Here is a 25745-nt window from a genome sequence, read left to right as displayed (position 1 = left end):
GATGCCATCCAACCATCTCATCCTCTGTCATCCCCTTCTCCTGCCTTCAATCTTTCCCAACATCAGGGCCTTTTCCAATGAGTCAGTTCTTTGCATCAGGTGGCCAAAGGACTGGAGTTTCAGCTTCAGCATCAGTCCTTCCAATGACTATTCAGGACTGATCTCCTTTAGGATGGACTGGTTGGATCTCCTTGCAGTCCAAAGGACTCTCAAGAGTCTTCTCCAACACCACAGTTCAAAAGCATCAATTCTTCAGTGCTCGGCTTTCTTCACAGTCCAACTCTCACATCCATACATGACTACTGGAAAAAACAAGGCTTTGACTAGACAGAACTTTGTTGGCAAAGTAATGTCTCTGCTTTTTAATAAGCTGTCTAGGTTGGTCATAACTTTTCTTCCAAGGAGCAAGTGTCTTTTAATTTCATGGCTGCGGGATTACTTTGATTAAATATGTCTTATATTTGGTGGTGGTTTAGTTGCTAAATTATATCTGACTCTTTGCAACCCCATGGACTATAGCCCACCAGGCTCCTCTGTCCATGGGATTTCCCAGGCAAGAATATCAGACTGGGTTGCCATTTCCTTCCCAAGGGGATCTTTCCCACCCAGGGATCAAACCCGTGTCTCCTTCATTGAAGGTGGATTCTTTACAGACTGAGTCACCAGGGAAGCCCTGTGCTATATTTTAAAACTAAACAAAAAGCCGGCTGACCCTCCCAAACCCACATCTGCACATCTCCACAATGACATGCACCCTTAGCAGACAAAAGCTCCAGGGCCATCATGAAGAAACCGAATTGCCCTGAGACATTCACAAGGTCTTCACATCACCCCATGGCAGACTGCACATGCACAATTCAGCACCGTGGCAGCGTAGCCATCTCCGGCATTTATATAAGACTTTAGAGGGCCTCCCTCACAGCTCAGTTGGTAAAGAATCCACCTGCAATGCAGGAGACCCTGGTTCGATTCCTGGGTCGGGAAGATCCCCTGGAGAAGGGATAGGCTACCTACTCCAGTGTTCTTGAGCTTCTCTTGTGGCTCAGCTGGGAAAGAATCTGCCTGCAATGTGAGAGACCTGGGTTCAATCCCTGGGTTGAGAAGATCCCCTGGAGAAGGGAAAGGCTACCCACTCCAGTATTCTGGCCTAGAGAATTCCATGGACTCTGTAGTCTATGGGGTCGCAAAGAGTCAGACACAACTGAGCAACTTTCACTTCACCTCACTTTCAGTGTACAGAGTACATTCATCATTCCATTCAGGAATGGAATGAATATATTCAACAATTATGCTGTGTACGAGGCATCACCAGCCTCACTGTTCAGATGACAACACTGGAGACTGCAGAGAATGAGGCCTATATGAGGGTTAGTAAGTGACAAGTAAACAAGCAAAACCCATCTACACTCATACACACACACACACACACACACACACACACACACACACATTCTGAAGCAGGTAGGTCTATTTTCTAACATGAATGGACAGGGACACATTAACCTATTTGGTTTTTAATTTTGTTTATGCCTTATTTAATCTAGGGCATGATGGTAAATATTTTTGAATGAAAGCTATCGGGGGAGGGGGGGAACTGCGAGTAGTATATTTCATGTCAAACAAAATTGACTTTGGGATTTATTTCTGTCCTCATGTTGATGGACATTGGGTTGCTTCCAGCTTACAGTGGTTACAAATAAAGCTGTGATGAACATTTGTGTACTAAAAAATTGGCTTCACTGAGTAACACAGAACAGAGTAGGAAGTTCTGCATTTTAGAGTTTAGTAAATCGAACAGAATGATGACACTGCGTGGTAGTCGCTATATTAAGAATAACTTGATTTGGTTGGAAAGTAAAGAGAGGGTCCTAGTCTTAATCCTGAAATTAGTCTGCAGGCTGCATTCTCCCCATCAGACAGCTCACATGGGTCTGTGAGCCCAAGAGTGTTCATCACTCTGGGTGGCCTGGAGCCAAGATCCTATTCTTTCCTTGCATGTTAATATTACTTTGATCTCCAAGTGGCTCCCTCTTCTACTCTATTTCCTCTATTTTCAATTTATATGAGAAAAAATGATGATTTTCCAAAATGCAGGGCACAAGCTAGCTCTCGGGCGTTGCAATGCAATGTACATAATGCAGAGTGTAAGCTGGACATCATCCTAATTCTCCAGGAAAAGGTGTGAGAGCCAGGGGACTGAATTGGTCACACTGACTTTCAACCACAATGCTGTACTCTATTTACTGAAGATTAGGTCTGAAAGGAGTGTGCAGTCTGCAGAGAAAACCAATCTTTCCTAGCTGCAAAATTATCTGTGTTTCTATTAACTGGTCCAACCAATCGCTGTTCACGTAATAGTATTAGGCAGGAACACAGCCCTCTGACAGGGAACAACATTTAAGCTGCTTGACAACTATTTTCTAATACATTCGGAACACATATTTATCCATTAATTTGTTCAGTGATTTCCAGGTCTTGGAATCTGGGGGATAAAACATTCCACTTCATTAAAAAAAAAAAAATCGATGATGTGAATATGGGGAGTTATTCCAAACAGATTAGAGAGGAAGTCCCCAGCTTAGAAGCAAGCCCAGTTCTTCTGTGTGGTCAGTGCTTTGAACTTAACACAAGATTATTTAGCTAAAGTATTAATGAATGACATCAAATCTAACCATGTATTACACTACTTTATGTAAAAATGAGTTTGTGTTCAGACTCTGAGGACATCCCACATTCTCCTTTTTTCTTTCTCCTTTCTCAAACTCTCATGAATTTTAGAGTCACTCTACTTCCTGCTTCCAATTGTCCCAGAGGCTTCTGAGACACCATGGGCACTGGGTCTCCCTTCACTCTTCATGTCCTGGGGGAGGGCGGGAAGCTCTCGCCCAGTCTGGATGCTGAGAGGCAGGGCAGCATAGAGAGTGGTTCCACAAAGGTCCCTGGCAATGAATCCAGGGAGGACTTCCTCACCTTTGGGTACGGAGTCAACTCTCTGCCCCCAAACTTCCAATGGGTTTCCATTATTTAATAACTACAAAATCTGAATTCTTCTCATGGCCTTCCAGGTCTTCTGTAATGAGCATGTAATTTATCTTCTTGGTCTAAACTTCTACTACATAGCTCCACGCATAAAGCAACACTGCTTCCCAAATACTCATGCATTTCTACCCACTGAGTCCTTTCTCATTCAATTCCTGTGGCCTGATTGTCTTCCAGACCTGCCCTCCTATGTCCCATCTCTTCCTTCAAACTCCAAGAAAACATCTTCCACTTGCGACTAACCACTCTCCCCTCTTTTGTGTTCCTACCACCCAGACATGATCATGTCCATCACTGCATGCCTGCTGTTTACCTTTGCCCAAGAAGCTGATGTCTAACAAGGATGGAGTAGACAGAACTCTTACTAAAGGTCCTTTATGTGTGGATTTAAAACAGGTAGCAGAACCTGTTTAAAGCTTCCCTCATTCAAAAAATTCAAATGATCAATGTGGGGGTGCTGTTCATAAGAGATTAAAAGTACATGGATTGTTTTGAGACTGTTTCTAGTTTGCCATTTAGAACGTGGGATGTGTGCATGAACCCCTATGTTCATAGCAGCACTATTCACAACAGCCAAGCCGTGCAAACAACATGTCAATCGACAGATGAATGACTACAGATGTGGTATATTTATGTAACGGAATACTACCCAGCCATAAAAAATGTAATAGTATCATTTGCAACGACAGGGATGGACCTAGAGATAATCCTACTAAATGAAGTAAGTAGAAAGATAAAGGGGAGAAGGCGATGGCACCCCACTCCAGTACTCTTGCCTGGAAAATCCCATGGACGGAGGAGCCTGCAGTCCATGGGGTCGCCAGGGGTAGGACACGACTGAGCGACTTCACTTTCGCTTTCCACTTTCATGCATTCGAGAAGGAAATGGCAACCCACTCCAGTGTTCTTGCCTGGAGAACCCCAGGGATTAGGGAGCCTGGTGGGCTGCTGTCTATGGGGTCGCACAGAGTCGGACACGACTGAAGCGACTTAGCAGCAGCAGCAGAAAGATAAAGACAAGCACCATATGATACCACTTACATGTGGAATCTAACATATGACACAAATGAACCTATCTACAAAAAGAAAGACTCACAGAATGAGAAAACAGACTTGTGGTTGCCATGGGCGAGGGACAGATTGGGAGCTTGGGATTAGCAGATGCAAACTATTATATACACAATGGCTAAACAAGTCCAACTGCATGGCACAGGTAACTCTATTCAATATCCTGTGATAAACCATAATGGAAAAGAATATGAAAATGAAAGTGTATATACGTATATGTATATATTTGAATCACTTTGCAGTACAACAGAAATTGACACGACACTGTAAATCAACTATGTGGTGGCTTAGTTGCTAAGTAAGTCATGTTGGACTCTTGCGATCCCGTGGGCTGCAGCCTGCCAGGCTCCTCTGCCCATGGGATTCTCCAAGCAAAAATACTGGAGCAGGTTGCCATTTCCTCCTCCGGGGGATCTTCCTGACCCAGGGATCAAACCTGGGTCTCCAGCATTGCAAACAGATTCCTTACCAACTATACTTCAAAAAACTTAATTTTTAAAAAAAGAACTTAAGGTATATTTTCTGCATTGAATTGGTAAACAAAGCTACTTAGCTATCTCTATCCAGCTATCTCCTCTTCCTTCTTCAGGGCACATTTAACCATCAGCTGCTCTAAAAGATCTCTGTCAAACCCTTCCTCTGGCCTCTCTCACCTTGCCCCAAACATCCTTCTAACTCTGTGTTTATCGATCTGTACTGTTTCAGATCAAATTGTTTTTTCTCTCTCCCTAGACCACAAATTCTTGATAACAATGGTTCTTATTTCTCTTTTATTTCTAGCATTTAGCATAGTATTTAGCATACAGTAGGCACTCAAAGCAGTTTTTGTTTCCCCAATAACTTATAAGCAACTTGAACCAATTTTAAGGGAGAAATGATATATTGTTTAACTTTGGATTCCTGGCGGAGGGCTTGAAACTGTGCTTCACACTTGTAACAAGTGAGTACCCTACTGTTGTTCAGTTGTTAAACACGTCCGACTCTTTGTGACCCCATGGTCTGCAGCCCACCAGGCTTCCCTGTCCTTCACTATCTCAGGGAGCTTGCTTAAATTCATGTTCACTGAGTTGGTGATGCCATCCAACCATCTCATCCTCTGTCACCCTCCTCCTCCTCAGGCCCTCCATCTTTCCCAGCATCAGCATCTTTTCCAGTGAGTCGGCTCCTCGCATCAGGTGTCCAAAGTATTGGAGCTTCAGCATCAGTCCTTCCAATTGAGAATTCAGGGTTGATTTCCTTTAGGATTGACTGGTTTGATCTCCTTGCTGTCCATGGGACTGTCAAGAGTCTTCCCCAGCACTACAATTCAAAAGCATCAACTCTTCAGCGCTCAGTCTTCTTTATAGTCCAACTCTCATATCTGTACATGACTACTGGAAAAACGATAGCTTTGACTATATGGACTTTTGTTGGCAAAGTGATGGCTCTGCTTTTTTAATTTGCTGTCTAGGTTTGTCACAGCTTTTCTTCCAAAGAGCAAGTGTCTTTTAATTTTGTGGCTGTAGTCACCGTCCACAGTGATTTTGGAGCCCAAGAAAATAAAGTCTGTCACTGTTTCCACTTTTCCCCCATCTGTTTGCCATAAACAGTATGAGCATCCCATAACTATTCTTATCAAACAGGTACATTTTTTATCCAGGGAACTGCTTGGATTATACAACATAGGTAAGAAAAACCCAATGTTTCTCCTACTGACACTTTTTTCTTTTTGTACTTTTTCTTGATTTTCAATATCAAGACTTCAAAGAAAGCGCTCAGTGCATGGGAGAGCCTCAGAGGCCATTGAGATTCGAGTATTTCATTGCTCATCTTCTAAAGCTTCTCTCCTTTTCCATTTCTCATCATCCTCACAAATTATCTCACTCCCTTCGGCAGAAGATGCACATTACCCAGGTTATTTTTAGAACACCCTTGTGTGCAGTATTGGCAGTTCAAAACACCAGAGAGAATCCACACAAACACATAAGGATTCTCCTGGGGCTTTTGCTTTGTCCTTGAAGCTCTTTGCATAGCTTTCTAAGGTCTTTCCTGTAGGAACCAGGTGAGCCACATTAAAGGTTTAAATCCAGGCTTTTACTTCCATGTCTCCCTGCTGAATGTACAATAAATATTTATTGAACATAATGGGAACTTAACGTTAAGACTAAAACAGGGGGGAAAAAAAATGACTAAAACAGGGCATACTGAGCGCTTTCCGTGACATAGACAGAACCTGAAGCTACATGTCCATACTCCAGGTTTACACCTGTATCTCGGGCCATGCCCTTGCCCGAATTTCAGGAATCTATTTGTAGAGAAACAGTACTGCTCTCTCCACACCCTTCACTCTACCCCCAGATGCAACTAGTACTGACCTAAATACTGATACTTTCAATGACCGAAAAGCCAATGCACCCTCAAGTCACAGAACATGTTCACTCCCGCACAGAGCCATGTATGTCTGGCAAGGCAGAGGAAGATGCAGTTTGCAAAGGAAAGAGAAGACACACTTCCCATCTCTACTGTTATGGAAATCAGCCACCACTGTAGTGAGGAGGGGAGGAACACAGGACAAGCAGGCTGATGGGGGACAAGCTGGCCAATGGGGAACACCCAGAACGCCTTTCTCTTTTCCCCTGTCTACAGTTCTCTCTCCTACTTAGCTATACCTCTAAGTGTAATTTTTTTTTTTTCTGAAGTGGAAGTGTTAGTCATTCTGCCATGAGTGAGTCTTTGTGACCCCATAGATTGTAACCCTCCAGGCTCCTCTCTGTCCATGGGATTCTCCAGGCAAGAATACTGGAGTGAGGTGCCATTCCCTTCTCCAGGGGATCTTCCCAACTCAGAGACTGAACCTGGGTCTCCTGCACTGCACACAGATTCCTTACCATCTGAGACACCAGGGAAGCACTAACACACACACACACACACACACACACACACACACACACTTCCATTTATTTACTTTTGGCTGTGTTGGGTTCGTGGCTGTGTGGGCTCTTCTCTAGTTGCAGCAAGCAGAGGCTACTCTCTAGCAGTGCATGTGCTTCTCATTGTAGTGGCTTCTCTTGTCACAGGGCAGGGGCTCAGGGTGCACAGACTTGAGTAGTTATGGCACATGGGCTCAGTGGTTGCAGCTCCCGGGCTCAAGAGCACAGGCACAGTAGCTGAGGTGCACGGGCTTAGTTGCTCCGAGGCATGTGGGATCCTCCCAGATCAGAGATAGAACCAGAGTCTCCTGCATTGGCAGGCAGATTCTTCATCACCAAGCCACCAGGAAAACCCCTAAGATGTAACTTCTTAATTACAGAATTAGACAACTTAATTCAAGAACTGTGCCATTCAAGGTTGTTGTTTAAGGATGATTAGCTAGAGGTTTTTCTGTAGTCTTGATAAATTAGTGCCTTGACACTAATCCCTCAAAGCAGTGCCATTCAATAAAATCTTCTGCAGTGATAAAAATGGTCTGCATCTGTACTGCCAATAGGGTGGGTCCTAGAACCTATGGCAATCAAGTACTTAATGTGCAGGGAGTGTGACCGAGGAACTGGATTTCAAACTTAATTTATTTTCTCTTGATAGACACACGTGGCTCATGTCCACCATATTGAACAACCCTATCTAAAACAGCAAAAGGTTTTCTTCTGGATAAAATAAGCAACCTCCTTGACCACCAAATATAGGTTTAGCCAAAATACAGATGGATTTCTTTATCAGCTCTGTGTCAACTCACTAAAACAAAGCTCACCCAAACCTCTCAGACAAATAGCTTAAGCCAGTTTTAGAAGAGTTGGACACAGACATTTGTCCATCAGCAGTAGGGCCCAGAGAAGAGCAGTACAGGCACTAAGTCTGAAAAATGGAGATAACAGTAAATAGTAGTTAAGAGAGAGCTTCCCCTTTCTTATTTAGGAAAAAAGAGAGAAATAAAGGGAGGGCAAGAGGAGGAATCGGGAATGTTCTAGAAGTGTCTGGTGTCTGAAGTAAATATAAAACATGCCAAACAAACATTTAGCCAAACTGAAATGACGAATCTTAAGTGAAATGTCTGCAACCTAAGCTAAACTATGGAAATGTCATCAGTAATTTGTTGAATTGGCAGTCTGGAAATTTGGCTTTTGAAATGAGTTTTACAGCAACTGGCCTGCACCCAGGCTAATCCATATACTCGTGGCAAACAATGGCCACAACAAGAGAACTAAGTCCCCCAAAGCCATACCTACACTTGTGCAGATAGTGTACTGCACGAAGGGCCACGCAGAGACTAAAATCCAGCCCAAGTACCACCCACCACATGCTAAATCCTAGTTCATGGGCTGATAGAGCTCAGGGGTAAAAGAGGTTCACTTGCTCACTTGTTCACTCAGACTTGGACCTGTTTCTAATTCTAACAGAGACATCCTTTTCACTAGTGGTGGCCCTGGTTAGACCACAATTTCAGTTTACTGCTCAATTATTTTCTGTTTTTTGGCCACACCAGGTGGCAGGCAGGATCTTAGTTCTCTTGCATTGGGAGCACACAGTCTTAACCACTGGACTGCCAGGGAAGTCCCAACTGCTCAACTCTTATGAAGAAGGCCATGGATAAACCAGTATGCTATCAAATTAGGAATATCCAGAAACATGAAGGTGACTGAAAATCACCTTTGGTATGAGATAAGGGAACAATAAAAGTGGAGATGGTTTAGTCTGAAGGAAAGAAGGTTAAAGAAAAATGTAATACCCGACTTCAAATATTTGAAGACCTATCATACAGAAAAAGAGGGAGAATTATCCTGACTATTCCCCAGAAGTGAAACTGTCATACCAGTAAGTAAGAAATAAAGCAGTCCGTTTTGGGCTTAATACGAGAGCAGCATGGTATAATAGGAAAAAATGCGAGCTTTGGGTGACCTCAAACTTAGTCTAAATCCTGATTCCATCAGTTAACACCTCTCTGACTTGAAGCAAATTGGTTCTTCTCTGTAAGATCCAGTGTCCTCGTCGGTATAATAGAAATAACTAACTCAGAGAGTTTGGATATTTAAGAGAACAATTAAAAGAGAGGTACAAAGTATCTAATTCATGCTAAAGATACATGAAATGATAATACTTTAGTTTTTTCTATTAAAAAACTTTTAACAATTATATATAACCAATTGTTGTTGTTTAATTGCTAAGTTGTATCCAACTCTTTTGTGATCCCCCTGGACTGTAGCCCACCAGGCTCCTCTGTCCATGGGAGTTCCCAGGCAAGAATACTGGAGTGGAGATCTTCCCAATCCAGGGATCAAATCCATGTCTCCTGCATTGGCTGCAGATTCTTTACCACTGAGCCACCAGGGAAACCCATTAATCTGACCAGTGGGATAGCCCTAATGTAGCCAAGAACTTCTGACATGGAAGACACTCGCCAATAGAGGCTGGCAGACCATTTGCAAAGATATTTTGTCAGTTAGGTTTTTTGGGTTTTGTTTTTTTGTTTGTTTGTTTGTTTGTTTGTTTTTTAGCTGCAAACAATAGAAACCAACCCTGGTTAATGGAAACAAAAAGGAACCTCATTGGGAAGATGTTGAATAGATCACAGTTCAGTAGAAGGGCTGGTGATTCCTGCTTGAAAAGGACAGGAACCAGGGCAGGAGGAACCGCCCTACGGGGCCACTGATGGAAATGAGCAAACTGGCACTTCCTTTGACAGCCCTTTAAGAGGTGAGGTGGAAGAGTCTGTGTCCAAGCTCATGCCCCGAGTCCCAAGGAGGAATCAGGATGGTGAGGGGAATCTGCTACAACAGCTCCCAAAGACCTCCCTGGTTTCCATGGCACAGAGCCAGGCATTGCAGTGTACAATCCCACACCCCTGCCCACAACAAGGCAGAGAGAACTCCCAAGGCAAACAGGTGCAGTCACACACTTACACTGGGCTATAGCCCAGAGTAATCTTTCCTTTTTCTGGCTGCACTGGGTCTTCACTGCATCTCAAGGGTTCCTCTATTTGCTGCAGAGGGGTTTCTCTAGCTGTGGAGCACAGGCTTAGTTGACCTGAGGCATGTGGATCTTAGCCACCCCCCACCCCCCGCCCCCAACCAGGGATCAAACGCATGTCGCCTGTACTGAAAGGTGGATTCTCAACCACTGGGCCACCAGGGAAGTCCCTGGCCCAGAGTAGTTCTTAAGTGCACTTGCCAGGGAGTTCTTTTGGCATTTACATTCTGGCTCCAGAGTCCATCAGCTGTGAGGCCCTGAGCTGTTCCTCTGTGCCTGAGTTTCTGCTTCTGTAAAACTAAACAGTAATCACACCTACCTCATAAGACTGAATTACCTGAAATAAACAGGTAAAGCACTCAGCACAGTTCCTGGCACACACAGTAAAACCTCAGTAAATGCTGTTATTATTATTATTAATACACTATTAACAATGCTGAGAGCACATCACTGAGCACCTTCCAGATATGCTTTATCTGAGAGACACTTAGCATCTAGCTTCTCTAAGGTTCCAGGCCAGGAAGTCAAAGATTTTAGTCCTCTCCTCCCCAGTCCTCCTTGACTTGATTCTCCCAAGTGAATAAGGAGTTTCTATAACACCACAGCTGCTTCACCAAAGCCATTTCGAGTAATCATCAGAAGCCCACAATGAAATATATGAGAAGCACTAATTGTCGGAGAGAATGCTGAAAACACCCACGCTATGGAATCCAGCACCTCAGTGGGAATAACTGCTCACCATTTGTGGATTCACCCATGTGTTATTTCTTCCGAACATGACTTTCAATTCCTGGAAGAGGTACTTTGCCATAAATGGGAGGACAATTTACTGGAAGTTAAAGGTTGGCCTTCAGGCATTCCATCTCCTCCTGGAAAAAGGGACTTTCTCCCAAATGGCCTGGGGAGAGGGACTAAGGGGTGGTGGTGTGTAACGCACTCTTAGAAAACAGAAAACTTCGCTGCCTTAATAATTCCTTGGCAGCAGTGCTTGGGAAACAAAATCCTTATCTAGAGACATACAAGTTTCTCCACCATCTGAGCTGCAACAGAGATGGCGGAAGTGCCTGAAAAGGCAGGACCATGATCTCCCACCAACAGACCACCTGCCAACTTTGTACTCAAAATCTCCCCTTTCACACACACATTTATCAGGCCATTCAATATCTTCCTCTACTCCCCACTCTTCTTCCTGGTACTCTCCACAACATGCACAAGTTTTGTACAATACTTTCTTTTGCCTTCATTTTATTTTTATGTTTTCAGTTAAAGACATTTATGCTGATTTCAAATAGAATACGTGACAGTTGCGGAAAATTTAGAAAATACTACACAAAGTTTAAAGCAATGAAAACCCATCCATCACTTGTCTTTTGTCTTCATTTTAAGGGCCTTGGGTTGCCAACAAAAATCTCAATACAATGAAATCTTGGCCTAGATCCAACCCCTTGGCTGCAATCACATTTTGCTCTCTGCCATATTACTTCAAGTAACAGAACTGCCAACTGTCCAGAGTGTTCCATCAAGATGTTATCGGTTCACGTCAGATATGGCCTCACAAAACATACCTATTTGGTGGTCGAGCTTCCCCATCCTTAAAATCGCTGCTCACTCTTAATCACAGGATGTAGGAGTGTGGCTATTAGGTGATCAGCTCTACTGAATTTCCTCCATATATTCAACAAATGTGTTGAGGCGCCTATTTCTCCTCCGAAAATCACTGAGCATATGCTATATGGAGACGTGAAATGCAGTTGCTGTAAAAATGAAATGCTATTCTGGGAATACCTATGTCATTACTTGAGCCGAATCTCCTTTACAATGAAATGGCTGCTGCTTAGCAACTAATGCAAGGGAAGAGCCTGCAGAGTTCTCTATCTTCCCCTCAGCCCACCCCTGCCCCAATAGGAAGAATATGAAACACCTACCATCACCCTGGTGGTGTCACTGTATGGTTTGCACTTAAAACAGGGGGAGTCAGGACAATGACGACGAGGTCATTGTCCTCGTCAGTGAGACACGGATTTGGGACCCTAGCCAGTGGTGGAGCCCAACTCTGTTCATCACAATGAACAACTGAGATCAAGTCAGTAAAATTAATGAGGAGAAAATATTGAGAACCATCTTTCCAAAGAGCAGTGGGAGGAGTCAGGGTGCTGAAGGGAAGGGAACATGGGGCTTCAGATCCAAAAACTAGACTGAGCCTGGCAGTGCCTGTTGCTGGCATGTGGCTTTAGGGCAGGTACTTAGCAGCCATGCCTGCTTTCTGAACAGCACAAGGGTTCTGAAGACAATACCTGCTCTACCTGTTTGGAAGATTAAATTAGATCAATTATGTGAAAGCATTTTTTAAATGGTAAAGCTCTAAAAAAGCATCACACACATCTTTATTATATGTATCTAAATTTAGTCAGTATTAACAATTTAAGAAATCTCCAGAAATTTGTCTTTTGTAGAAAAAAAAAAAATCCCTTAGATCTTGTTATAATTCTGTACCGGCTCATAGAAAGCTTCTGTTTTAATCTTTAAATAGCTTGGACGTTTATTTTTGAACTTGAGATTTATTTTGCTAAGAAATTCTGAAGGTTTTCTTCAAATGTGAAAGAATGACTCTGGTTTTTTAACTGATCCTTTGGAACTTTCTAGGGGTCTGTAACTATGCACACAGATATGAATTCTAAAATATGCTGCTATGGAAAAACCTGCGTTACAAGAACTCGAAGCCTGAATAGGCCCTTTAGTTAAAGGCAAAAGACTCTTCTTAGGATATTTTTTTTTTTTAAATCAAATGGTACCTAGTATGCCATTTTGTCCACACAAAGTACACATGAATTGTTCCTAATTTCTTCACCTCAAATATTATATTACCCAACTCCCTTCAAGTTCTACTCTGATTACAACTCATAAGATTTTATACTGGAGGTGCAATTGGAATCAGGGAGTTCCAGGCTATAACCCTTACAAATCATTTACTGGCCTCAGGAAACTGGATTTGTTCCTCAATTCATGCAATGGAAAATTCATATAGTTTGAAAAAGAATCACCAAGGAAAGCTCAACCTTGGTCTTCTTAAAATTGCCAGTAGCACAGAGCTATTCACAGAGCCAAGTCCATGCTTGAACAGGAAAGGAATTCTTGTTTTCTTAGCCCATCACCTTTGTTAAGACCTTCTTCTATGTCAAGACTGTGTGTGCACACTAAGATGAAGTGCACAGCTCTCTCCTCTCAGGGGATTTTGGTCTAATAAGCTACGAGAGGGTGGAAATATGGCTATTTGTACACAGGAAATGGAAACAGGTGAAAAAGAACCAGGCTGAAAAATTGTATTAGAGAAGCAATAAGCAAATACAGGCATAGATCTAAACTCTGCCATTTAAGTGGCTTTGTGACCTCAGGCAAGTAGCTTACAATCTAAGTCCCCATGTCTTCATTTGTAAAATGGAAAAAATAATAGGCCCTACTTAAGTGTGTTAGTGTTACTCACTCAGTCGTATCCGACTCTTTGCAACCCCATGGACTGTAGCCCACCAGGGTCCTCTGTCCATGGAATTCCCCAGGCAAGAATACTGGAGTGAATTGCCATTCCCTTCTCCAGGGTTACTTAACTGAAGGTTAAATGAAATACTATTATAAAATGTTTAGCAGCTCTCGGCACAGATTAAGCATTTCATAAAATCAGTAACCTGGACTGATTAATAGTCTCACAAGTAGGTATGTGAATAAACTAATACTTGCAGTCCAAATTTGAGGGCTTCTCAAAGGGCTCAGTGGTAAAACCTGCCAATGCAGGAGACACAGGTTCGATCCCTGGGTAGAGAAAATCTCCTGGAGGAGGAAATGGCAACTCACTCCAGGATTCTTGCCTAGAGAATACCATGGACAGAGAAGCCTGGAGGGTTGGGGTCACAAAGAGTTGGACATGACTGAACGACTGAGCATGTACACATGTCCAAATCCGAATGAAGAAAAGTTTTTTCCTTCTCTTAGCTGCATGTCACCAGATCTTTGGAAGTATATAGGCTGCCTCTGCAGACTATCAGAGGTTGTTGGGAAGGAGAAGAACAGTGACGTGTTGCTTTTTGGTCATTGGGAGGAAAGGGAGGGTGCATTGGGAAAGCAGGTGGCTCTCTGGGTGTTCATTCTGCCAGGGAAGACTACTCTCTCCAGCTTCTGGGGTTCAAGGTTCCTCTGCTTTCTTTCTAACTTCAGAAGCTGAGGACAGTGTTCCCCCACTGGAGAAAAACAAAAATACACTACAGCTTATTGACTGAGAGGGGGCCAATTTAAAAGGAAGAAACTGTGTTAAAGTAGGCTCTCTTCTCAAAAACCTCTACAGGAAGTGCTCTGAGAGAGACAGCCTGAAACCGTGTCATGTACAGGACAATGATGAGAACACAGTCCTTTCAGTTTGCAGACTGTTTCAGAAGTTTATCTCAAAGTGATACATGGAACCCTTTCCAAAAGGTTCCAGTTAAGTTTACATGAAGCTCTTTAAAGAAGATGTGGTACATGTATACAATGGAATACTACTCAGCCATTAAAAAAGAATGAAATAATGTCATTTGCAGCAACATGGATGGAGCTAGAGAGTGTCATACTGAGTGAAGTGAGTCAGATACAGAAGGAGAAATATCATATGACATCCCTCATATATGGAATCTAAAAAGAAATGATATAAATGAGCTTACAAAATAGAAAGAGACTCACAGACTTAGAAAACGAACTTAACGTTGCTGGGGGGAAGGGACAGTTAAGGACTCTGGGAAGGTCATGTACACACTGCTATATTTAAAATGGATAATCAACAAGGACCTATTATAAAGCATACGGAACTCTGCTCAAGGTTATGTGCCAGCCAGGATGGAGAGGAGTTTGGGGAAAGAGTGGATCATGTATATGTTTAGAGTGGATCATGTATGTATTTAGTGGATCATATACATGTCCCTTCACTGCTCACCTGAAACAATCACAACATTGTTAACCAGCTATACCCCAATATGAAATATTTTTGGTGTTAAAAATAAATAATTAAAAAAAAATCTTTAAACAAATTGCTTTCAAGTGTTTTTGAAACAAAAATTAATTTTTCCACAGAATTTTGACATCTTATATACAAAAGAAGGACACATTTTAAAATGTTCTTTGGACCATGCAAGATGTCTATCTTCTGGCTATTTCCTGAAGATCTTCAAGATATGCAAAAGCAATTAAACTGCCTTTCAAAGAAAAAAAAAGTGGATTTACTTCCTCAATACCTCAACATCCTGAGCCAGTTTTATTTGCTCAACAAATATTTAATAATCTTCTAAAATTAAAAAAATAAAATAAAATCTGCTTTGGTCTGGCTGAGATAACTGACAGCATGTCCCAGAAGGCCGAGCCTTCCATTTCTGAAATAATCCGGGACAGGTCGCCCCTAGGAAGCTTTTTTCTCTCACTGCCAGGACACGGCAGCCAGCTACGGTCTGCACGTGCAGAGAAGACAGCATCTAGTCAGGCCAGGAGAGGGATGACCTCTGTCCTGGGGGCCCTGGCGACAGCTCTGTTTCTAGCCTTTATTTGCCTTTATCTGCATATCTATTCCTGGCACTACAAAGCTCTGAGACCCCCATTCCCTCCACGACTGGCTTCCTGCTCCCAGATGGCAGCTGGGCTGTGGGCTACTGCCCCCTGATCACTCTGCTCACTGCGCCTGTCTTCTCCGACCTTGGCCTTCTGCCTGATCCGATTTCCAGAGCACTCAGAAGCAGCCTTCAGATCCTCTAGGAAGGGTGAACTAGTTTTTAATAAGTTGTGAAGGGAAAAGGACATATTCTCTACCCCCACTGAATGTCAAAACCTGTAAATTAAAGTGTATAATCGATCTCATTTTCATATTATCTGAATAATCTTATCACTTGCTATCAACATTCGATTAATGTTCAATATTTTGAAGACTAAAAAACAAAATCTGGTCCTTGGTTGGACATAAGTATGGCTGATGCCACTTATAATAATAACATATAATAAACATACTCATGCTGCTTCCATTGTTACAGAGACCGTTATCAGTTAGCTTTCAAATAATCACACAGGGTAGGGACTATTATCATTACCATTAGACAGGGAAACTAAGGCACAGAGAGGTTAAGTAACTTGGCCATGGCCCGACAGCAGGCAGAGGCAGAGATATGACCCAAAGAGGTAGGGCTCCAGAGCCAGGGCTCTCAGCCACTACTTCACTCTGACACTCAAGGAACTGAAGAATAAGAATAATGAGAGCTGACTGCAGTTTCATTATCACTGTTTTTAAGCTTTGAATGTCTCCCCCTCCATCTAACAAAAGCCAGACCATTAATATTATAGCTTAACTCAGAATTTGTTCCATATCAGAGCATTATTTATGAGTCTGAAAAACCTAAAAGACCATTCTCCACTGGAGCAAATGAAGTTTGCTAACTTCATGGAAGTTAGGCACAAGAACTCCAGAAGTCCCCATCTAAGAGCTGTTGCCTTAAAAAACAAACAAACAGTATTCACTCCACTTCAACAACTCACAAAGTGCTGGAAGGAAAGAACTAAAATTAATCTGCAAAGATCCTTCTTCCCACCTCTACCCAACTATAGCCCCCTGCCCCGGCCAATACACACACCTCTCATGGGTTAATTTTTTTTTTTTTTTCTAAAATTAGCCAAACAGTGCTCATTCCACCTCTCTGAACACTACTGGTGTCAGAAAACTCACCAGCCATTCTTCAGGTGCTTTATATGTTATGCAAATAAAAAGTAGCTGGTACTTTCTCAAAGACTTTGGGATTAAATGCGTTAAAAACAAAACAGAGGTTTAGTTAGTCACAAAGTTGATTGAGGAATTCTTCCTAAAATAACTTTTCCATCCGAAGTCAGTCAAGGGAGCTGGGAGGAGAGAGTGAGTAAGGTAATACAGAAGAGAGGCCATGGGGGTAACTTCGGGCTGGCTGGACCACGGTTGGTGCAGATGCCAAAAACGTGGGGCAACCATCTTTCTAAGTTCTACTCAGAGAAGGAAAAGCCAACAGAAAACTCCCTAAGGAGAAAATCAATGATGCCCCTTGGAAAAGGATGAGACAGACAGAGAGCCGGAGAGCTAATTAGTGCTACTCAGAAGGCAAATTAAGGCCTTTTCTGTGACAAGCTGCAAATAGCTGGTTAAGCAAGATATTCGGCCACCCTCTCCAGCCTCCAACAGCTGGCTAAATGGCTGGCACAGGTACTCGCACAGGAAGCTGTAAACAGAAACAGTCCTGGGAAGCTGGACAAAGTGTAAATGAGAAAAAGGCAGACGCTTCTCTGAGTAGAAAGGAAAAAACCCACAGCTGAGATGGACAGGGAGCACATAACATAGTAGCTTATTTAAAGAAGGCAATTAAATTCATTCATTCGATAAATATTTATCCAACACCTACTGAGCAATAAGAACAGGATTCAGAGATTCCAATGATAAGGTGCAATTTCTGTCCTCAAAGGAACTCACGACCTAGCAGGGAAGAGTAAGACTCTTTTTTTTTTCAATAGTTCTTTCATTTTTAATTACAAAAGAAATATATAAAAAATTCTAATGACACAGAAGTGTATTATCCCCTTGGCTCTCCAACCAAGATCCTACTCTCCAAAAGTAACTGGTGATGATGGTTTGATGTACATGTTTCCAGGATATTTTCTATACATAAATAAACACATTATAAACCGAAATGAGGGCCTAAATAGACATTTAAAGTTAACTCTGCTCAAGGCACTGTGCTGAGTTCTCACCATAAAATAACTCATTTAATTCTCCTAACAAACTTCTAAGAGAAGTATTATTATTACCACATGAGCCTCAGAGAGGTGACATAACATTCCCAAGCTCAGCTAGAACGTGCCAGGTTCAAATCCTAGTCTAATTCCCAGGACAGAAAACGACAACTCAGCCCTAACACAGATGTTTGAAAGCATCATGTGAGGACAGGAGAGAACCACAGAAAGTGGACCTTCTTGAGCTCAAGCCTAACAAGGGGTGTGTCTGGGGAACAAGCCAGAGATGAGTCTGGGGAGCGTTATGTGCAAACAGAACTAACTTAGGAGTTTTTCTTCTGTTAATCTCCTTGTATAATATGCTGGTCTGTTATGCCTTGCAATAGGCATAACATTCCAACCAGTTCAAACAATTCCAAAAGTTCAAACAGTTACAACCAGTTAAAACACTTTGAAATTAGTCCATTTTTATAGTGATTTTGACCAAATTCAACTTCAAAGAAACATAAAAAGCCTAACAGCATAGATTTTTACTCTGCTCTTTACCTTCTTCCCTGAGCTACCCATTCACATTCCACATTAATGCAGTAAATACTATGCTAAAACTACCATTATAGGGTCTCAGAAAAAAATAATTAGGATCCATGTTATCCAGTGCAAACCCTTGTAAGAAAGCAAATGTCACATAGCCCAACATGTAGGAAACTGTTGGGATACTTCTTGTCTAAGGGTGAGTGCTTCTGAACCCACTTCAAGGACACCTCAAGGTTGCATAAGGAATGTGTATTCTAGCCCAGAAGAGTCTGGAAGATGCAGCTAGCCTGGACCCTCACAAGGAGTCCTTATTGTTTCAGATTAGAAAGTAAAGTGTTCCCTGTTCAATGTTATGTGGCAGCCTGGATAGCAGGGGAGTTGGGGAAGAATGGATATATGCATATGTAAGGCTGACTCCTTTTTTGTCCACCTGAAATTATCACAACGTTGTTAATTGGCTATAGTTAGTTAGTTAGTTCAGTCACTCAGTCGTGTCCGACTCTTTGTGACCCCATGAATCGCAGCATGCCTGGCCTCCCTGTCCATCACCACCTCCTGGAGTTCACTCAAATTCATGTGCATCGAGTTGGTGATGCCATCCAGCCATCTTATCCTCTGTCGTCCCCTTCTCCTCCTGTTCCCAATCCCTCCCAGCATCAGGGTATTTTCCAATGAGTCAACTCTTTGCATGAAGTGGCCAAAGTATTGGAGTTTCAGCTTCAGCATCAGTCCTTCCAATGAACACCCAGGACTGATCTCCTTTAGGATGGACTGGTTGGATCTCCTTGAAGTCCAAGGGACTCACAAGAGTCTTCTCCAGTACCACAGTTCAAAAGCATCAATTCTTCGCTATATTCCAATATAAAATGAAAAGTTTTTTAAAAAAGTAACAAGTTCCAAAGAATTAGCTCTAGTCCTACTAAATATGACCCTACGAGGCAACACTGCTGTTGCCAGAGCAGAAGTAAACACCAGCAAGGCTCCCATCCACTTCTTCATCCCCTGATGCCACAGGACCCAGTGTTGTCACTCTGCCATGTGAAAACCAAGCCTTGAAAAGATCAGCTAGAGCAGATTAAGTACTCTGGACGGTGGTTCAAGTGCAAGCTTGCCTAGTGTATATGCTGATGGAGAAAGTCTACACTTAGCCAAGTCCTAAGTCATTATTGAGGAGGGAAACAGTAACTTGGAACCAAGGTTCTACCTAATCTAGAAGCCTCTAAATATCAAACAAGTATGTGAAGCACAGATGAAAATAAATAATATAAATAAAAGTGGTTTACAAAGGAGGATGCTGTGTACTGATATTCAGGAAAAGAAAACTTTCCCCCATACACTATACATTCCCATGCAAGGAAAAACAAGTTCCATGTTCTCCTACTCAGCTTTCAACATGACAACAGTCTTTCCTAATGTCACAATGCTGTGTTGCAGGGAAATACTCAAAATGGAAATACTGTCTTCTTATCAATGTGTAAAGAATAACAGAACCATTTTTACCATGCAGCATAATGTAAGAAGCTAAATGCTCCTTGTGACTTTTATCTCATATCCCAAATTCCCTTTCAGGAGGGTCTGATATTACCATCCAGGTTTATAAATAGAGAAACTGAAGCACAGGCATTAATATCTCATAAGTAACAGTAACTGCCCAGTCCTCCTTACAAACAAAATCACACTTGATCATTTATTCTGTGCTGCTCAAAGAGGTACAGACAGGCCACCTCCTCCCTGGATCAAGGTTCACCTACACAACACCTGTGTAGTTTTTATTAAAAGTCATATAAAACTCTAAACATGGAGATCTTCAGAGATAGCAGGTGTCATGTAGGTGGTTTTGTTCTCAGAAGCAAAACCAATGTATTTTCTGGTGATCGTGAATTTAGATTCATTTCTATTTCTGAAAGAGTAGAGGAGTTCCTTAAAATTATACATCCAAAGGGACACAGTCCAAAGAATAAATTATACAAGAGATAATAAATAATGACCTGTGGCATACTATGGAAGAGGTAAAAGAACAGCTTACATTCATGTGAACACAGACATCCAAGGGACACATTCAAAACAGAAGTGAATGTTTAGGGGAGAAGGATGGGGTCTAAAAAGAATGTCATTTAGAGTCAGATCTGGGTTTAAATTCTGTCTCCTACCCAAGTTCTAATCCTTAGGTTTGTTTATAAAATAGAAATAACCACAATCATATCAACAACAGAAGGGCTCCAAACAGGAAAATGAGAACATCAAGGCTGTATATTGTCACCCTGATTATTTAACTTATATGCAGAGTACATCATGCGAAATGCTGGGCTGGATGAAGCACAAGCTGGAATCAACACTGTCAGAAGAAATATCAATAACGCCAAATACACAGATGACACCACCCTTATGGCAGAAAGCAAAGAGGAACTAAAGAGTCTCTTGATGAAAGCAAACGAGGAAAGTGAAAAAGTTGGCTTAAAGCTCAACATTCAGAAAACTAAGATCATGGCATCCTGTCCCATCACTTCATGGCAAATAGATGGGGAAACAATGGAAATAGTGAGAGACTTTATTTTGGGGGGCTCCAAAATCACCACAGATGGTGACTGCAGCCATGAAATTAAAAGACACTTGCTCCTTGGAAGAAAAGCTATGATCAACCTAGACAGCTTATTAAAAAGCAGAAACATTACTTTCCCAAAAAGGTCCATCTAGTCAAACCTATGGTTTTTCTAGTAGTCATGTATGGATGTGAGAGTTGGACTATAAAGAAAGCTGAATACCAAAGAATTGACGCTTTTGAACTGTGGTGCTGGAGAAGACTCTTGAGAGTCCCTTGGACTGCAAGGAGATCCAACCAGTCCATCCTAAAGGACATTAGTCCTGAATAGTCATTGGAAGGACTGATGCTGAAGCTGAAACTCCAATCCTTTGGCCACCTGATGCAAAGAGCTGACTCATTTGAAAAGGCCCTGATGCTGGGAAAGATTGAAGGCAGGAGAAGGGGATGACAGAGGACGAGATGGTTGGCTGGCATCACCGACTCAATGGACATGAATTTGAGCAGGATCCGGAAGTTGGTGATGGACAGAGAAGCCTGGTGTGCTGCAGTCTCTGAGGTTGCAAAGAGTCGGACATGACTGAGCAACTGAACTGAGCTGAAGAATCACATCATGACCGTCATGAAGAGTAAATAAGACAGAACATGAGATGGTTGGATGGCATCATTGACTCAATGGACAAGAGTCTGAGCGAACTCCAGCAGACAGTGAAAGACAGGGAAGACTGGCATGCTGCAGTCCATGGGGTCAAAAAGAGTCGGACACAACTGAGCAACTGAACAACAGGACAAATTTAGTGCCATTCCTGGTACACAGGAGACAATGAACATCAGCTACCTTCTCCTTCCCTTCCCCTGTGTGTTTCTAAAAGATTTTTTTTGTTGTTATACTGACTTAAATGGGAACTCTTACAGTGGTTAAAAAAACAGTTCCTACACATTATATAGTCATTGGCACATATGTATCTGTTGCAGCACCATAATTTGCAAAGAAAAAGGAAGTAGTAATTTTAACAGAAAAGTACTAGCTCACTTGCACTGCTTTCTAAACCCTTCAGCTTTATGGTCTACAGAGATTATTTGCTCTAGGGGAGCAGAATGTGAAATAAAGGAAAAATTCTCGTGGGAAAAAAGGTTCCCAAAAAAAGAAAGAGAAGATAATGAGGGGAAATCGAGGGGTATAGAAAGGAATTTATTTTACTTAACAAAGTAAAAGTCAAGCAAAATGAATAATCTGCCTCCAGAAATGGTTATTTAAAGGTTTTTTGCAAAGGGCTCTGGTTCCTAAAAAGACAGAAGTCATTGCATATGCCCACCCACTCCTCATTTATTTTTAAACCCTAGCTTATATGTTCCTTAGCAACAGAAGGAGCAGATGAGACCCCCTACACACAGGCACACACACACACCCTCTCCCCTAGCCCCCTTCTTCTCTCCTGTCATGTCATTCTGTAAACACCCATGTTCTTCAAAAGATATTTATTTTTGACCACCTGCAAATCTCTTCCTCCCCACTTCAACTGATCCCCCTGACATCGTGGCCATATTCCACACCCTAACTCAACCCTTTCACTTAGATTCCATTCTGTGAGGTGTTCTTGACCCCCATCCATTATCTTTCTCCAGTCACTGTCCTTGGGTGCAGTGAGGTGCACCTCCCCCTCAGAAGTGAGGTGATGTGGTTGGTCCTCACTGAGGAGCCAATGCTCAACTTCAGTCAAAGTCTCTTTTCTTACAGACCATTCATCAACCCACCAGTGAAATGGCCAGGCCTAGCTACATCTGAGTCCAGCATAAACGGCTTCCATGATGAATAGGTATGCCATTCACCACCCATTCACCAGGTCTCTAAAAAAATAATCCTCCTCCTCATCAAAATAGAGGCACTCTCCAGGCTACCAGCACAAACACATGCTGATGAAATACCTATTTTTCTGTCTTTCCTCTGACTTTGGGACTGCTAGCCATGTTTGGCTGAGCATGGATTATGAGTTTAAAGATCAACTGCTTACCTCTGGGGGTTTGGGGGGGAACACAGACCAGCAGACCTCAGATATTAGTGTGCTTACGCATCACCTGAGGAGCCTGTTAAAAAATGCCCACACACGGAGAGTTTGATTTTGAAAGTGTGGGGTGGTGGGCATCTTTAGCCAGCCTCCTGAGGCGATGCTGATACAGGAGGCTTCCTGAATTGGAGACTGTAAAGCTTTATTTAAAAGGAAATGATGTTCACAAGGCAGAAGCCACTTCTGTAGACTGTAAGGCAGATGCAGTCTTATTCTTTCTCTACAGAAAAAAAAAAAAAAAAAAAAACACACTGTCTGGGCCTACGTCTGTGTTTGCCTGTGAACACCCATACACATGTATGTGTGAGCATGCAACCCAGAAAGCCACAGTCCCACACAGTACTCTTTTCCAAGAGAGAGAAGCTCAGGGAATGACTCCTGCCAAGAGGCGAGCTGAAATGATTTCCCTTGCAAACTCTGGCTTTGCAACCCAGGAGGAGCCTGATGATGAATACCAATGACACAGGAACGATTCTGGGCCCAGGAGCCCAGACACACAATATGTTTCATGTAATCAACCGCCCCACAGCCTCCAACTCACAATTCCTAAATTAGGCTGAATGTAGTCCCTGGTCCCCTCAGGGCCAGACAAGCCATCCTAGCTAGGAAGTAGAACTGCCTGTGTCCTAGCCTACCTCCTCAGAGCTGCCTCACTTTTCACCACTTGTCTATTTTTAGAAACCAAAAATATCAAGAGAAAGATCCATTTTATCCTGATCTAAGTGAGTAACTAAAAGAGCAAGTCAGGTGGGAAACTCCTTCAATGCACAAAGAACAAAATGCCCTTGAGGGACAAGGGAGCAACACTTTCCCCAGGAAGATGGTCTTGGAGTTGCAAGGACTAAATACTTAGACACAGAGTACATGCCCTAGTGACCGGGTCCTCCAGTCCAGGTGATGTCCGTAGGGATCCCGATGATTCACACACATGCCCCCAGAAATACAACACACATCCTCACAAACCCACACACCTCTGTCATCTGCTTTTGCTTACATAACAGCACATGCTGTAAGAGCCTTAGTACTTTATATGGGTTTCTGGAGAGGACTGCTAACTCAAAATGAGGAGGGTCCCTTGCTTTCTTTTCAAGGAATACTCCGAGCCTGAGCAAGTGAACATCTTTGCAATTCTATGCTTGTTTATCACCTCAACTTTTAAGATTAACAAGCAGGAAGGGTAGTCTCCCAAACTCTCCAAACCTATCAATATCTTTATTCTTGCCTGGGGTGGGAGACTGGGCAGCGCAGAGGAGAAAACTTAGCAAATCCTCCTTTCTTATTTGTGACTCCTGACACAATGTGGGGTAGTCTTTTAAAGCATCATTTGGGGGGCATTTATCCCACACTGTCCTAGTCTTGCAAATACACCCATGCTGGGCACAAGCATGGCCCCATTCTTGCCCTCACACCTTCTGTGCCAACAGGCTCCCCAGGTCGTCCTTCTGGGCACACCCAAGAGAACTGGTACTATTCTGTTAAAATTACTACTTCCTTTTTCTTTGCAAATTATGGTGCTGCAACAGATACATATGTGCCAATGACTAGTTCCCAGGGCGGGGGGGGGGGTGTCACATGTACAGGTACCCCGGGAACTAGTTGCGTACGTACAAACAGAGATTCACAACGCAGCAGGACCAACTTCCGTAAGGATTTCTCTACAGTGTAGAGCGCTGTTCTTTTCTGCCCGTCTGTGATCTCAAGTATCAACTTAGTGCCAGAGGTTCACTCAGTGAAATAAGGAACGGAGGGGGAGTGGGTGAAGATGACCCAGGCTTAGGGACAACTTCGAGGACTTCTCTCAAGAAAGCCGGCACCTGTGTGTGCACCCCCTACACACACACACACACACACACACACAAAGACATACACGCGCATTTTTATTGTTCTGACCTCAGGGAACCAGTCTTCTCTCCAGTTCCGGAGGGAAACCTGGCAGACGTAGCTTCCCTCCAGCCCAGAAAGATCGGATGGGAAGTGAACACACAGCCCAGAAGGGGGAGGAAGAAGCAGAGAGACAGACAGAAAGAGCGAGCGAGAGAGAGATGCCCCCAGTCCGAAGAAGCGCCTCTCCGAGGGCGTAGAACCGGTCTCGCGCCCCGCAGCGGCACCTGCCTCCCGGTTGCCCAGGCTCGCGCGCCTACCTGTAAGAGACCTGCTTCCGGAAAGTTAAGTTCCGCAGCTTTTCCTCCAGTGCCTCGTCCTTCTCTTTCGGGCCGGCGGCCCCGGGCTCTTCCAGGGCAGCGGCCGCCGCTGCCCCCGCGCCCCTCGGGTCCGCGCCGCCCTCGGCGCCCAGGCAGCAGCTCCCGGCGCCGCTTCCGCTGCTGCTGCTGCCGCCCGTCGCCCCCTTCTCCTCTCCCGCCGAGGAGCTGGGGTTCATGGCGACCGCTCCGGCAGCCGCGGAGGGAGCCTAGGCGCCGCCGCTGCAGAGGCCGGGCTGGCGGACGGCGCTGACGGCTGCTGCCACTGCAGGAGAGCGAGCAGGTCCGCGCGCCGCTGACAGGGGCGGCAAATGGCAGCCCCTTCCCGCAGCATCCATCCGCGGCGGCCCCGCACCGGGGCATTGTGGGAAACTCCGTGCCTCCACTCCCCCTCCCCGACCAATCAGAGGCCACCTCCCTCCACCTCCCCTCACCCTCCCCGCTCACACCCGCGCCCTCCCGCCCCTCTGGCCTTTTCCGAAATCCGGAGCACCTGCCACCGCCGCACCTGAACTCCGCCCTGAGGCGTCGGGTGGCCGGAGAGGTGGACAGAGGGGGGAGCGGTGAGGGGAGGAGGGTGAGGAGTTGCCCGGCTGGGCGCGCAGACAGGGC

The 25745-nt window shown here is 43.7% G+C and overlaps 1 protein-coding gene across 4 annotated transcripts in view; it reads right to left on the bottom strand.

Annotated features, from left to right (window-relative positions):
- The window catches only part of DGKI (diacylglycerol kinase iota), a 528258-nt gene extending 502749 nt beyond the window's left edge, over positions 1–25509 (bottom strand). For 3 of the 4 annotated variants that reach the window (XM_070369213.1, XM_070369214.1, XM_070369215.1), the window contains exon 1: positions 25077–25509. In XM_070369213.1, the coding sequence (XP_070225314.1) occupies positions 25077–25496 (420 nt within the window). In that variant the 5' untranslated portion in view covers positions 25497–25509. The remainder of the gene's footprint in view (positions 1–25076) is intronic. The other variant, XM_070369216.1, reaches the window with a different exon arrangement.
- Between the last annotated feature and the right edge of the window lie 236 nt (positions 25510–25745).

Source organism: Bos mutus, chromosome 4 (genome assembly GCF_027580195.1).
Source record: "Bos mutus isolate GX-2022 chromosome 4, NWIPB_WYAK_1.1, whole genome shotgun sequence".
NCBI lineage: Eukaryota > Metazoa > Chordata > Mammalia > Artiodactyla > Bovidae > Bos > Bos mutus.
This window is presented reverse-complemented; position numbering and strand designations above follow the sequence as displayed.